The 16,579-nt window shown below is 38.3% G+C and overlaps 1 protein-coding gene across 6 annotated transcripts in view; it reads right to left on the bottom strand.

Annotated features, from left to right (window-relative positions):
- Nucleotides 1-16,579, bottom strand: part of LOC106089565 (E3 ubiquitin-protein ligase RNF38) — a 48,464-nt gene that overhangs the window by 10,287 nt on the left and 21,598 nt on the right. For 3 of the 6 annotated variants that reach the window (XM_059363566.1, XM_013255433.2, XM_059363565.1), the window contains 6 exons: nt 11,725-12,186; nt 5,389-5,704; nt 4,913-5,296; nt 3,479-4,456; nt 3,241-3,422; nt 2,975-3,159 (listed from right to left, as the gene is read on the bottom strand). In XM_059363566.1, coding sequence (XP_059219549.1) covers nt 2,975-3,159; nt 3,241-3,422; nt 3,479-4,456; nt 4,913-5,296; nt 5,389-5,704; nt 11,725-11,990 — 2,311 coding nt within the window. In that variant the 5' untranslated portion in view covers nt 11,991-12,186. The remainder of the gene's footprint in view (nt 1-2,974; nt 3,160-3,240; nt 3,423-3,478; nt 4,457-4,912; nt 5,297-5,388; nt 5,705-11,724; nt 12,187-16,579) is intronic. The other 3 variants (XM_059363568.1, XM_013255435.2, XM_013255434.2) reach the window with 2 other exon arrangements.

The raw sequence follows: 16,579 nt of genomic DNA, 5'->3' as shown, positions 1-16,579 counted from the left end.
TTTGCCCAAGAACATTCCACTAAGGAACAGGGGTAATCTTCTCACATATCAATGAGTGCGGTCCGATTCAAGTTAAAGATCAATGATAAGCGGCCTCCTCTTCTAATAGGCGAGTCCGAATGGTGTGCCGCAGTGCGACACCTATTTGGAGAGAAGTTTTACATAGTACCTCTCAAATGTTGGCAGCATTAGGAGGGGAAAACCACCGCTGAAAAATTTTTTCCGATGGTCTCGCCAGGATTCGAACCCAAGCGTTCAGCGTCATAGGCGGACATGCTAACCTCTGCGCAACGGTGGCCTCAACGGCCACAAGGGCACTGCAGAGTATTGTAGATATCCGGCCGATTGACATACATATTAGGTGTGAGGCAGTCACTGCAGCTATAAAACTTAAGGCGATGGTAGAATGGATAGAGGATAGGAGCAGGTCATACCATCGCGATATATTCGAGGTGACGAAAGTAAAGCCGGATGGAAAGGTGAGATGACACTTGAGATCGAAGATTCGAACCTAGGCGTTCAGCGTCATAGACGGACGCACTAACCTCTGCGCTACGGTGGCCTCTGCATGGTGAAGTACACAATGTTCTTTTATTGAATTTGGTTTAAAGCCACATTTTCAATTTCAAAAAACAAAAGGCAGTCAGGTTTGAAAAAATTGACATGGATTTTCTCGGCATCCTGACAGTGCCCATGCAACAATAAATATAAACCTAAAGACATTGCTGAGTATTGAGATCCTACTAAGATCCCCTCAAATTGATCCCCTTTACCAAGATCCCCTCAAATTGAACAAAAATTGAGGCTCAAAAAAGGCGAAAGGTCATTTTGACAGACGAACAGACAGAGTCTAGAACGACTTAACGATCAACCAATCTATATTTCGATGTGTAACCAACGGAATGACGAGAATAATAGCACATTTCAAATTAGTCACTAAAATATTGAAATATCATGAAGTTCTTTTACTCGGAAAAATATGCAAAATGGACCACCTTGGATGATATATGAAAATTATTCTCTCATTTTCTGCTTGCAGTGAAAAGAATGTCGAAGTTTTCAAAACATTTTTCCAACACTCTTATCAACCCCTAACTTCTAAAAAGTTAGGGGTTGATTAGAGTCTAAAGTTTCAGACTCACTCATACAATTTTATTTTATTGGAAAACCATAGTAGCTTAGGCGACGCACATAAAGAATCTGACTCCGTTTTCTTTTAGTGTACATACACACTTGCCCCAGTAAAATTAAACCGAGACATCATAAGACAAATTGGTTTTTCCATAACTCTACGGCATCATCTACTCGCACAAGTGCCCTACTTTAAAAAGTCGTCTGAAAAGTACGAAAAGTAATCAGAACTTTTGACTTTTCCTTGTTTGGCAAAATGCGGCTTGAAGTCTTTTTAGAAATATTAACAACAAAAAATCGAAAGCTTACATTAGGTGTGATATAAAAAAAGGTAAAAGCGTGCTAAGTTTTGCCGGGCCGAATCTTATATACCCTCCACCATAGATGGCATTTGTCGATTTTTTTCCCGATATCTCTTTTTAGGCAAACAAAGGATAAAAGAAAAGAATTGATTTTATATTGGAGCTATATCAAGTTATGGTCCGAATCGGACCATAATTGAATTGAATGCTGGAGACCATAGTAGTAGCAGAAGTCATTGTGTAAAATTTCAGCCAATTCGAGTAAGAATTGCGCCCTTTTGGGGACACAAGAAGTAAAATAGAGAGATCGGTTTATATAGGAGCTGTATCAGGCTATAGATCGATTCGGACCACATTTGGCACATATGTCGAAGATCATGGGAGAAGCCGTTGTACAAAATCGGATAATAATTACGCCCCCTAGAGGCTCAAAAAGTTGAGATCCCAGATCGGTTTAAATGGCAGCTATATCAGGTTATTGATCGATTTGAACCATATTTGACACAGTTGTTAGAAGTCATAACAAAACACCTCCTGCAAAATTTCAAAATCGGATAAGAATTGCGTCATCTAGTGGCTCGAGAAGTCAAGATTCTAGATCGGTTTATATGGCAGCAATATCAGGTTATGAACCGATTTAAAGCATACTTAGCACAGTTGTTAGAAGTCATAACAAAACACGTCGTGCAAAATTTCAGCCAAATCGGATAGGAATTGCGACCTTTAGACGCTCAAGAAGTCAAGACCCCAGATAGGTTTATATGACAGCTATATCAGGTTATGAACCGATTTCACCCATACTCAGCACAGTTGTTGGATGTCATAATAAACCACCTCATGCAAAATTTCAGCTAAATCGGACAAGAATTGTGCCCCCTAATGGCGCAAGAAGTCAAGATCCCAACTGATTTACACTAATAAGAAGTATTTGTGCAAAATTTCAAGCGGCTAGCTTTACTCCTTCGAAATTTAGCGTGCTTTCGACAGACAGACGGACGGACATGGCTAGATCGACTTAAAATATCGATCAAGAATATATATACTTTGACGAATATTTCGAGGAGTTCCAAACAGATTGACGAAATTAGTATACCCCCATCCTATGGTGGAGGGTATAAAAACTGGGTGCTTTAGAGCCTAGTCAGGATTCACTAATAGAAGGTTAGGTCACATGCAAAAACACAAAGTGGATAGGCCCCATAAACATCATTAAGGATGTCAAATCTGACGATTGAAAATGTCATCATATAGGAGAAAACGTAAACAAAGAATGAATGTAAAAAGAGAACAAGTTGACATCCTCAATGCCAAGTACTGCCAAATATTAAAAAAAAAGTATATCGGCTGATCGCTTGGCTTAACCTTATTCAGTGAATCCTGGAGCCTAGTAATACGATGGACGATTAAAGTCGCTTTTAATTTAAATGGGGTGCATAACATATTGAACCAACTGTTCTGTTTGTTCTACATAAAGTCGATATGGCAGGGCCAACGGCTGTTTTTCGAAAGATACATGATATATATATATGTAAATCTCTTACCATTGTGGGTCTCAGGATTAAATTTATAGCTAGGAAGTTGCTCAATTTCGTTGCGCGCTAAACCTCGAGGCTTCGCCTCTCCCAAGCGTTCAGCTAAACTCAACAAAGCTTCGTAGTTCTCGGTTTCATTGGAATCGGTTGAATTCAGTTCGTGTTGATTGTAAGGGGATAATGGGAACATGGCACTGTAAAGTAGAAAACAGAACAAAACGTTTTAGAACAGAGATTCTGCGGCAGGTCTTGGTTTAGGCAGGTTTAAAACTTACAGGAAATTAAGCAAAAATCCAGGATTTATAATGCCCGTTGTTTGAATTTGAACAGGTGTGGGTTGTGGACCCAACGTTTGAGGGGGTAAAACATGCCTGTGCGGGCCGTGCGGATGATTTGCGGTCCAGAAACGTGTGATACGTCTGTGTGGAGGGAATGTACGTCGCTGCAATGGTAAAAACTTATGTATAATTGGCTTTACTCCACAAATTGGAGGGGGTTCTGAGAGTCACTCACCTCTGCAGATATTATAATTGGCTGTGGCTGAGCTGAGAGCTGGGAGACTTGTGCCGCGGCAGCTGCGGCCGCCGCCATGGAATGTGAATGATGTGCAGCTGCCGCCGCAGACATCGATGTTAAGTGTATCGGGGTTGCCTGCAGCTGTGGAACGGCTGTAACACTCTGAGTATGATGATGATGATGGTGATGACCGCCACCAGGGTCCAATGACAAACTGGCTACAGCAGCTGCTGCTGCATCCGAACGTTGTTGCTGAGCTAGATGTGTTGAGTTTTGATAGTTGGCAGCGACAGCGGCTGCAGCCATACCCATTAGCTGTGGAGCCTGGGTGGTGACTTGTAAAGCACCAGCGGAAAAACCGGCAGCATTCGATGTGAACTGTGCGTGGGGATGTGAATTGCAGGCGGGTTGTGTTGTGAAAGGTTGTGGATATATGCTATGAAGATGGCAGGGAGCCAAACGTGGTTGCTGCGGCGGCTGGGCAGGATAGGTACATATGGACGCCCATACGGGCTCAGCGTGTCGCAATGATAAACTTACCGGAACTTGATTTATATCTACCATCAGAGGAGGTGGCGGTGGCAGGGCTGTTTGATTTTGTGTCTGATTGTGTGGATGGGCAGGCGGTGGGGTGTGTATGAGGGCAAGAGAGGGGGCGGAACTTGTGTTTACAACAGCCGCCGGATTTAGCTCCCAATGGGGGCGCTGTTGCTGTTGTTGGTGTTGTATGAAGTGCGAATTTGTTGGACTGTTTTGATGGGGTTGCTGCTGCTGCTGCTGCTGCTGGGGTTGCTGCTGTTGCGGCTGGTGTTGTTGATTTTGCTGTTGCTGTTGTTGTTGATAATGATGCTGAAGGGGATGCTGCTGGTGGTGATGGTGTTGGTAACCGTTATTAAAATAGTTATTTTGATTTTGAGCTAAAGAACTGTTATCACGAAGACGTGGTCGTCGTATTGGTGGGCTTCCTTGCTGCATCTATAAAGAGTAAGATGTGTTTTAATAAAACCATCCACATCTTCCATTCTACATATATGTACATGTATATGGTGTAGATAAGGGTGGGTCAATTTATAAGGATCGAAAATACTCAGCGCTTATCTAAGTTGTAATCTATGACAAATTCTAAGAAGTTTTGCTCAAGAAACCATGGATCTAAAAACAAAATTGAGCTTAGGGTTTTTAACGACGAACTTTTGTTCTTCGACCAATAATAGGCAAATTTGCGATTTTGATTTTAGACGAGTGGCGGGCAAATACACACATACTACTACACATTATTGGGTACGTAAATAACGTAAATAATGTGCATATATGTAAGTTCGCCCAACACTGTTTCGACCCATGGTTTCTTGGACAAAACTATCGATTGTGACAAACGCTAAAAATTTACCCACTCTAGTGTACATACAATAATTTGCTATTGCCTCCTACCTGCATACGGGGCGAACGTCTTTGATCCCAAAGAGCGGGTGGCGATTGGCTTGGCATTCTGCCCGAAATACGTCTTCTCTTTCTTGACGGACTGTCAGATTTCAATATATTTGAACTTAGTGCGCCGGACAGTCCCGAACTGGACGGTCCTTCAAACAATGAACTACCTCCCGCTCCACCTCCAGCTATTAATGCCGAAGCTGATGTCGACGGACCATTGTATTGAACTGACTGATTATTGTTATAGTACTGAGAAGAGCGGTTATATGCATTGTTATTGTTGCCACCATTACGACTGTTGACCAAAGCGAAATGCGAGTTGCTCGCTTCACCATTTTCCATGACACGGGAGCTGCTACCTCCCGCCCCTGTATCATTATGTTGCTATTTTCAAAAACAAAAAAAAAAGAAACACAACGAAGCGCATTAGCGTCCAAATAAAGCTGCATTTAAAGGCAACAAATCAAAGTACTCACCAAATTGTTGTTATTACTATTCCTATCACATAAACCTGAGTTGGATATACCACCACCACTGTTACCGTTGTAATTTCGACTGTGATTGTATCGATCTGTATGCTGATGGAAATCGATTCCACGATGAGAGATCATCATGCTGCCCCCGGCATTGTTGCTTGAGTTGCCATTGCCATTGTTGCCACCACCCCCTCGTCGAAAATTGTAGAAATCGTTGTGGGCATTGGAACCCCCACGTCGGCCGTTTTGATAATTTTGACCATGAAATTGCTGTTGCTGTTGGGACAGGTTGGTCTGCTGTTGTTGGTGGTTATTGCTGTTGTCATGCCGCAAGTTGATTATCCATTTGATTATTCATGAAGAAAGCATTGATTTTTTTTTCCAAAAAAATAACATTTAGAAGATTAGTAAGAACGCTCATATTTTGTTTTATTTTTGTGGATGATTATGGTGATGATGATGATGATGTGTGACAGATGGTGTATAGTGGCTAGGAGTAATTGTATTTTGTCAAATTTTCGCTTTAAGTGTGTTTAACATAAGATAAATGCAAATTTGCCCATGAACATTTGAGTGCTGCCCGATTCAATTTTATTAAGCTCAATCCTCCTTTTTATAGCCGAGTCCGAACGGCGTGCCGCAGAGCGACACCTCTTTGGGGATAGGTTTTTACATGGCAAAGTACCTCACAAATGTCGCCAGCATTAGAAGGGGATAACCACCGTTGAAAAATTTTCTGATGTTCCTGCCAGGATTCGAACCCAGGCGTTCAGCATCATAGGCGGACATGCTAACCTCTGCGCTACGGTAGACAAGTCTAAAAGTCTCAAAAAACAGAATTGTGTTTCTCACGTCTAGACACTTTCGAAACCCAAACATTTTAAGGACCATATTCACAAAATTTTATGAGACTTCAAAATAGGTTTATTTGACTGTTCTACAAAGGAAGTCTGTCAAATAAACCTGTTTAAGAAAGACAAAGACCAAAGAAAGAAGAGAGTGAGAAAAAGGTATTTGCAGAAATGAGCCTCAGCTGCATTTTCTTTTTATAAAATGAAGTTTGCAGGACAAAACAATTCCTAGCAACAACTCCGTTTTAAAAGTACCATGACGCGTTGGCAAGCGTGTCCACACTCAGACAAATTTTTATCGTAGTTCATGTTCAAATAAAACTAACTTTTCATTAGTATAGATGAAAAAGTAAAAAACTCAGGTGGTGTTAAAATTTTGCTTTTGAAAAAGCAAGGAATTTACCACGCTCAGAAAAATGCATATCCTAAATAGGAATTAATCACATAATACTCGTTAGTCTATGATATTTACCCACGATTAATTAAAAATTCCTAAAGAGTGAGAAAATAAACGTTGTACGAATAAAACTAACTACTGGTGAGTATAGATAAAATAGCTTACAATTCAGGTGGAGTAAGTAATTTCCCTTAAACGATCATTTTTGAAGTAAGCGAGAATTTTACTAAACATTAGCAAAAGCATATCATCGTTGACAATACCTTTTCTGAAATTTATTACTGAATGAACTGGGCGCCCCGGTAGCTGAGTTGGTAGCGTGCTAGGATTACCAGTACAGGGGTCGTAGGTTCAATTCACGCCAGAAGCCTTGGTCTGTCGACACGGTGGTATCACAATGGACTTAAAATTGTCTAAGTGAGTCTGTAAAGGACTGTCACTCTTACCTAACCTAACCCTAACCTACTGAATGAACTACTTAAAGAAATAAAGATTTTTAGTTCAATATAACTAAAACGTTCATTCCCTCTCAAGCTCATTTCTTGAGTTCACTAATACACGCTCCAAAATAAGAACAATTTAACAAACACGCTTCTAGTGGTGAGACATTGTGTCTATAAGTAGAAGACGACAAAGCTAAACAAAATAAGCATGGCCTTCTTTGATGAAAAAGTAAGAAAATGTTTTGCTTTTGGGTTGTAGTAAATATTGAAATGGGAAAATCGTTGAAGACTCGAACAATACTGATGTGGATGAATACGTATAGCGTCTGCTTTGTAAACAGAAAGTTCTTGGTTCAATACTCAGCTGGGACAAAAGGGTTTATAATTCCAATGCTTCATATTAAATTTGTATTCTTCACAAAATAGTTGAGCAATTGATGGCGAGGGAATGGGAGACAGGCGGAAATAAATGGGTTGTGTAATAAAGATATGTCTAATTGAATGCTCAATAACTTTATCATTCATTTTCAAGTTGAAAGTGGACTAATACTATGTATAACAATTTCGTAGATATAAAAAAATTGTTGAACTCGCAACAAGCATATAATTCTTGAGCGCCATAGGAAGTTCAATATTCCAAAATTTAGTTCATTTTAAACTAATGTTAAGGGTCAAAATTTTTTGAGTGCAAGCATAGGTTAAAGGCATATTGCCGTCGACGATACCCCTTCTGAAACTTATTGCTGAATGAACAAATCAAAGAAATTTGGAATTTAAGTTCAATATATGTTTACAATTTTTATTTCTTGAGTTTAAAATAACTTGCTTGGACGTAACCATAATTTAATAACTGTTACTTAGATTTGAACTAAAATTGAATGTGCTAACTGTGGCATTGTCAATTCCAATCATATATTCTATTATTTATTTTAGCTACTTACAAACGCGCGGAATAATGTGGGACATACTTTTAAGGTACGAAATAATTAAACCTCATTTTGCTGGCTCGTGACTCGAACTCGGGACCTTTGTATTAAGAAGCAGAAACACATGCTTTGTGCCACCAAAGCTGATACACTTTTTCTGGCAAAATGGCAAACATTTTTGGCTCACTTCCACTGCTGATAATATTGTATCTATAAAAAGAAATTGTCAAACCTAAACAAAAACACGGCCATCTTTGGTGTAAAAGAGTTAGAAAATGTTTCGCTTTTGTGTTGTTAGCAATTAGCAAAGAAAAAAATAGTCGAAGATTCAAATAAGTAAAAGCGTGCTAAATTCGGCCTGGCGGAATCTTATATACCCATAGATCGCATTTGTCGAGTTCTTTTCCCGATAACTCTTTTTAGGCAAACAAAGGCTCAAAGAAAAGAATTGCTATAATATTGGAGCTATATTAAGTTATGGTCCGATGTGGACCATAATTGAATGTTGGAGACCATAGTAGAAGTCATTGTGTTAAATTTCAGCCAATTCGAATAAGAATCGCACCCTTTAGGGGCTCAACAAAAAATAGACAAATCGGTTTATATAGGAGCTGTATCAGGCTATAGACCGATTCGAACCATATTTGACACGTATGTTGAAGGTCATGGAAGAATCCGTTGTATAACATTTCAGCCAAATCGGATTATAAATACGCCCTTCGGGGGCTCAAGAGGTCAAGATCCCAGATCGGTTTATATGGCAGCTATATCAGCTTATGGATCGATTTGAACCATATTTGGTTCAGTTGTAGTAGTAGTTGCAGTAGAAATCATAACAAAACACGTCATGCGAAATTTCACCCAAATCGGATAAGAATTGCGCCCTCTAGTGACTCAAGAAGTCAAGATTCAAGATCGGTTTATATAGCAGCTATATCAGGTTATTAACCGATTTGGACCATACTTAGCACAGTTGTTGGAAGTCCTAATTTAACACTTAGTGAGAAATTTCAGCCAATTCGGATAGGAATTGCGCCCTCTAGACGCTCAAGAAATCAAGACCCCAGATAGGTTTATATGACAGCTATATCAGGTTATGGACTGATTTGCGACACCTCTTTGGAGAGAAGTTTTACATGGCATAGTACCTCACAAATGTTGCCAGCATTAGGAGGCGAATACCACCGCTGAAAATTTTTTCGGACGGTCTCGCCAGGATTCGAACTCAGGCGTTCAGCGTCATAGGCGGACATGCTAACCTCTGCGCTACGGTGACCTCAGTTGTTGCAAGTCATAATAAAACACCTCATGCAAAATTTCAGCCAAATCGGATAAGAATTGTCCTTCTAGTGGCTCAAGAAGTCAAGTTCCAAGATCGGTTTATATGGCAGCTATATCAATACATGGACGGATATAGCCCATTTACAATCCCAACCGACCTGCACTTATAAGAAGTATTTGTCGGCTGGGACAAAAGGTAAAGTTTTATTTAATTTATAATTGCATTGTTTCATACATTTTTGTTAAAAACAGCTGAGCAATCGATAGCATAGGGGTGGGCGACAGGCGGAACTGGGTTATCTTTTAAGTTGTGTCCCCCAATCACCAATTAGATGCTTTGAAGTGTTTGGAAATAGCTATTTGTTCAATAATTTTAACTTTCAGTTAATGCAGTGCAAGTTAGTTAATATTTAACCACTGGGAAGTAGAAAAGTTTGTACATACTAATTGTATGTAAAAACAATTTCGTAACTGTTATGAAATTATTGAACTCGTAGCGAGCACATAATTCTTTGGCGCCATAGGAAGTTCAATATTTCTCAATGTAAGTTAATTATAACTGGTGAGTGTATAAAATGTGGGGGGCAGAATCCTAGATATATTTATTTACAGGTAGTGGCAGTTGCCCAACAACAAAATATTGAGTGCACTATCTGTCAAAATCAGTTATTAGTGCAATACTGATTTCCGTCCAAACATTTGGAAGTGACTTTCTCACTCCAGAATTGTCAATTTTTAGATCCTTTTGAATGATAGTTTGTGGAGATTTCATGATTTATATTCCCAGTCAGGGAAAATTTTTGCATATAAAATCTTCGACTATTAATCTTGATTTGAAAAAGATATAAATTAGAAAGAAAAATAGAAATAAGGCGCACTCTAACTGGTAAAAAAACATTAGGCAAAAACAAATATTTATTTTTATTTTCTTTTTCCCGTACCGAGACACTAATTAGTATAAAAAATGATATGGCCTCAGATTGTTTTCAACTTCCTTGAGTGCAGATTTAGTGACTCGCACGATAGAAAATGTTTGCAGGGTTTGTGTATGTTACTACAATAGTTCTCGCCATTTTTCGTTGCTTGTGTGGTTCTTAACTATAATACACACACACACAACCAAAACTCGTTGACAGAAAGTGCACTCAACTGTTTGCGGTACACTACCTGGTAATTATGTCATGGCAGAATCCACCTTGGGGCAGAGGTTAGCATGTCCTCCTATGGCGCCGAGCGCCTGGGTTTAAATCTCGGCGTGAATATAAAAAAAAATCCTGCAGTGGTTATCCCCTTACTAATGCTGGTTACATTTGTAAGGTATCCTGCTATGTTTAAACTTTAGGTAAACCACCTAAAAGAGGCTTATTTACAAGTCAATGGAGAATGACAAATATCCATGGCGAATACTCTCATATTACTTAAGTTTTCTCAGAAACGCGGCAAAATATCTTTATTTTACTACTACTACTTAATTTTCCCATGAACACTCCATTAAAAAACATGGGATACTTCTCTCATATCAGTGAGTGCAGTCCGACTAAAGTTTATGCTCAATGATAAGGGGCCTCCTATTTTATGCCGAGTTCGAACGGCGTGCTGCATAGTGGCACCACTTGAAATTCATGTGAAAATAACACAACGGATTTGGTCTAGAATTCAAATTGAAGAAGTGAAGCTTTATAAGATATGGACTTAAAGTGTAAAAACAAGTAAAAGCTTGTTAGATTCGGGTGGGACGAATCTTATATGCCATCCACCATGGTTAGCAATTGTCAAGTTTACAGGCTCCTAGCTTTCATTCTTCGAAAGAATGACGGTTAGACGGACATGGCTAGATCGACATAAAATGTCATGACGATCAAGAATATATACATATGTATAATTTAGTGGGTCTTAGACGAATATTTCGAGATGTTACAAACGGAATGACGGTTCTAAAAATATGTAGTATATGACTGCAGAACCATTCAGCGAATGCGCATCAAAAAATAATTGGTGCATTTCATACGATTAATTTTAGTAGTAGACTTAAGAGTTAAACCCTAGATTTGATCAATTTAATTTCAACTTCGTTAATTCAATTTCATAGCGAAACTCAAAGCGATAAGCTCCGGGTCTGTAAGTGTTTAGCAAATAAAGATTGTTCTTCTTCGTCTTCTTACAAAAAAAGGGAACAAATTTATACTTAAACCATAAGAGTAAGATAATAAAAAAGAAAATTGATAAAGAAACAAAAAATCATGGTTTCTTGCGATTGTTTTCTTAGCATTAATATTAAGAGAAATTAGCTTACAAATGGGATGTATTGTGTGTGGAAAAGGAGAAGGGGGGATGATTGCGAGTTCCAGTGGTTGGGAGATCTCAAGCATTGTTGTTACTCTGCGGTCCACTGTTACTTAAGAAGTGCATGTGGGTGGGTACAAGACATCTTATCTTACCCAAGGGTATTCCATGTATCAATGTTGTTGTTGTTGTTGTTGTTACTGCTGTTATCCTTGTTGTACCAGGATGCACCCGAGCTGCCATTGCTGGCATTGCCATGAATTAGGCGTTGATTGGTGGTTTGTTGCTGCTGACTTTGGTATAAGTGCTGTTGTGAATGGTGGTGAGGAGAGAAAAGCATTCGACCTCGATGATTGCGGACTGATGGTCCATTGCGGGAAAAAGGTCGACGGGTGGTACCCGTGTGATTGGAATTGATCATGACTTTCTGTACAAGTTACGTGTGGCCGGGCGTCTTTCTACAATCGGCAGCTCGTCACTGTTTCGTGCGATGGGATGCGAATGTTCCTTCCTTGCGTCGAAACAATGGCTGATGTTGGATGGATGATGGCTTGTTGAGCTTGAATCTTGATCTTTTTTAAGATGAGGAGGTAAATATTTTTTTTTTGGAAGTGTAACTGTAATTTCAATACAAAAACATACATAATATATTGGGTTTTATTGCAAAATTACGATCTCGTTGTGGTGTTTGTGCTTTAACACACACACACACACACATACAGTCTTATTTTCGTTTTCTTTGGTTTTGTTTACAACACCCTTGTAAGTAGATAAATGTAAGCTGATATGTTGTTGTAGGTACATGCACATACATATGTATGTATGTTCATACACTGTGGTATTTTGTATACACATATATATGTATATGAATGTTTGTATGTATGTGAATATATATATATATATGTATATATATGGAAGGTTAAAACTAAGGAGCAAATGAATGCGATTGCAATGTGAGGAAAATAAGAAGAGATACACTGTAACCCCTTTGGAACCTTTATTAAAAAGCACTCTAATGTACATCAGCTATGTAAATAGGTATGAGCTAGCTGTACCATACGCCCCGGTTGCACATCATCTTCATCCAATGCACACTCACTCAATGCGATGCATATCAATTTTCAAATGCATTGGAACTCAAACTTCATACGAGTATTATGGTCATGCAATAAAGAACTTTTGAAGCAGAGATAGTACGAGAATTACGAGATAATCAATAGTCACACAATCAAAAAAGAGTTTACAATACATACTTACTTTAGAACGTTTACGGTTAAAGATGTTTGCTAGGCTATATAGATAAGTGGTATTTGTACTGGTAGTGGTGAGGGTGGAGGTGGAGGTGGAAGTTGTGGTGGTTGTAGTTCTTTTTTGGTGGTTGTGGTCGTGGCATTACATAATTATGTATATATCTACACATACATCCAATGTACATACATGCACCTAGATATGCTCACGCTCAATGAAAACATAGCAGAATTTAGATCTTTCGGCTTAAATCGATCTTGTTGGCCAAAACGTGAAGGAAATCATTTGATGTTTGGTTTCAACTGAGTTGGACTTTGAACCCAATTCGTCAACCAAATTGATCCAGCCATTTTGGTAAATATTCCCTCATATAAACAGCCAAGATGGTAAGCAACACAGTTATACGGTACTGTGTAGTGCAACAAGCATACAGCCCTTCTACCATGTACTGGCACTAACAAGGCTAGAACATCTGATATTTCTTATCTCAATAGATCAAAATTTTAAATTAATGACTTTTGGGGGTCAACTAGGGTGATCAATAAACCAGATTTTTGGTAAAGCCAGGATTCGAACTATTCAACAACATTTTTTTTTTTTTTGAGATTTTAAAAAACCGGTTAGACCGTTTTTTATAAAAGTTAATCTTATGGAATATTTATAAACAAACGTTGAGATGGAGTTAAAAGTCCGCCAGCATATACTTTTTTCTGTTTCTAAGACAAAATTTTTAAGCGGAGACAACATCTAAAAGAAACATTTCGCCAACATTTTCTTGAATAAAAACTTGTCGACAAAGACGAAATTTGAATGCAATTTTCTCTAAGACAACATTTGTTAAAATTTACTTTAAAAAATTAAATTTTGTTGAAAATTTGTAAGGCAATTTTTTCCAAATTTTAAACTTTTTGGGAATCTTTTAAATCGAAAAATACAATTTCGATAAGATTGCTTCAAAAAATTATTTTTATTAAAAAAAGACCAAAAATCGATCAAAAATTTTTTATAGAACAAATATTGATGGAAATTTCCCAAAAAGCCTAGTACTAAGTTCATTCGCACGAAAATTGTTTATAAATTGATAGGGAAATATGCCGCATTCTATTGGACAACAAATATGCGGAACATGTTCGCATTTTCTTGTCCACAATTTTCAGTACTTGGCTAAAGACAGAATTTCAACAGTCCAAAAACCCTGTTTTCAAAAACCTAACTGATCACCCTTGTAACAGAATTGAAAAAAATTGATCCAGCCAATTTAATAACTTTTCCTACATATAGACACCCATTTTTGTTTTATTGTTTTTCAGCCATGATAACAAGTGCCTCAGTTCTAAATACTGAGTTGTCAATTTATCTCAAAGGGAAAAGCTAATCTTCCGGGAATTATTTTCGAAAGTCAAATTTTCAATGAAATATATGTAAAAATTATCACAAAATATGGTTAGGTAACTATCACAAAATATGGTTATGGTAAAATATAAGTAAGAAACCCTTAATTTTTCGCAAGAAACCAGTTTATCAAAAACTCAAAAGATTAAATTTTTCAAAAAACAGCTCAAAAACCTGTTTTAAAAAACCGAACTGATCACCCTAGTTGCAACAGAATTGTACCAAATTGATCTAGCCAATTTTATAACTTTTCCTAAATATTGACAGAAATTTTTGTTTTATTGTTTTTCACCCATGATAGTAAGCACCTCAGTTCTAAATACTGAGTTGTCAACAAAACAAATAAGAGAAAAATTTTATTATTTGCGGACCCACAGTTTGTTATAAATCACTCAAGGCAAAGGTTTATTGCTACTATTGAACTTATACCAAGCTACACCGTTTATACGATAACTGAATGAATTGATAAACGCCTAGAGAATTGACAGACATTGGCAGCTTTCCAAATGTATTCACGCGAATGGAAAAAATTGCCTAATCTCGGTACTTCGTTACATCAAACGCAAGATGTATGTATTTTGAATAGATACATTTTAGAGAAAATGTAAAGCATTTCATTTTGCAATAAATACGAGCAATTCAGCACTGAATAGTTATGTCCAAATTGAATCGCCGTAAATTGCAATCTTATAAAACTATTCGGTTAATTGTAATTCTATCTAAGGTGCATATATGTATATTATGTGTAAGCGGATCTATTAAGCTATTGGAATTAATATTTGGAAAATGTACAACTGATCATAGCTATTCTAGACAATTTCTAACATATGCCAATGTCAAAAGTGTCATATGCCAGTAAGACAATTGTCATGATATACATAATACAGACTATACCAGACTTGCTTTTTCTAAATCGAGTTGGCAAAAAGCAATTCTGCTTTAGACTACAATTTAAATTCAAAGTTCAGTTTCTCTGCTACAGAGTATTAAACAGAAGACTCTTTAGGACTTGTTTAATTTTCTGTATTTGGTTCTTCTCTAAAACATTTTAGAACGATCATATCTGCTACTATGTTCTTGAGCTCACCCCATCACATTCACTATGTTTAACAAACATAGTCTGTTTTACTTGCCAATCTAGCGGATTCTTTAGCTCATGGACAAATAAAACGCTATACCCGTTAAATGCTTTGTATTTTAACGTTGAGCGCCTCGGTGGCCGAGTTGGTAGCGTGCTTGGATTACGAGTGCAGGGGTCGTGGTTTCGATTCCCGCCAGAAGCCTTGGTCTGTCGCTACGGTGGTATCACAATGGACTAAAAATTGTCTAAGTGAGTCTGTAAAGGATTGCCACTCTTCCCTAACCTAACCCAACACTAACTCTCATCAAAAAAAAAAAAAAATCACACATAAATATTTCTCGGAATTCATAAATACGTTTAGTCTTTGAAGAAATAATAGTCAATAAGCAAGATACTCCACTTAGTGGTTAAATAAAAACCCAACCTAAAGGCCTGACGATTACGGGATGGCACTCTTCCCGGATACTGAGGGAGCATTTTGCAACGAAGAGATAGGGTCAATAGTTACTTCGACCGCCGGAGGTCAAACCAGTTTCTATGCTACGTGGCAGGATTGTCAACGCGGACAGAGTGGTTAGAAAGCGGAAGACCGAGGAACGCCTCAGTTCTCAATTCTCTGGATCCTAGTGATAAACCAAATTTTATTAGATCTCAAGAGAGATGACGTGAGAATGATCGCATTGGCGGGCGACATCGTGCTACTGCATATGCGAACGACGTCGTACTGCGAAGCAAATTTCTGTCGACTATCAGCGGTATTGCGGAAAGATCACTAGGAAGACTGTCGAGATGGGCTAAGAGAAATGAGTTGAAAATGACCCCAGGAAATACAGAGTTGGCCCTCTCCACTCAGAGATATGTGTTAACGGAAGTGGAGAGCGAAATATCGTAGCGCAGAGGTTAGCATGTCCGCCTATGACGCTGAACGCCTGGCTTCGAATGCTGGCGAGAACATCAGAAAAAATTTTCAGCGGTGGTTATCCCCTCCTAATGCTGGCGACATTTGTGAGGTACTGTACCATTCGGTATGGCAGCCATTTATAAACTTCTCCACAACGAGGTGTCGTGCTGAGTCCGCAGCACGCCGTTCGGACTCGGGTATAAAAAGGAGACCCCTTATCATTGAGCTTTAACTTGAATCGGACAGGACTCATTGATATGTTAGAAGTTTGCCCTTGTTCCTTAATGGAATGTTCATGGGCAAAATTGGCAAATAAATTTGCATTAGTATTCTATTCGAAAGTGTCTTGAAAATGGAATACGGATGAATGGGGTACTTGTTTGGTGGA

Source organism: Stomoxys calcitrans, chromosome 2 (assembly GCF_963082655.1).
Source record: "Stomoxys calcitrans chromosome 2, idStoCalc2.1, whole genome shotgun sequence".
Taxonomy (NCBI): domain Eukaryota; kingdom Metazoa; phylum Arthropoda; class Insecta; order Diptera; family Muscidae; genus Stomoxys; species Stomoxys calcitrans.
The sequence above is the reverse complement of the archived record's forward strand: the minus strand, read 5'-3'. Positions and strand labels throughout refer to the sequence as shown.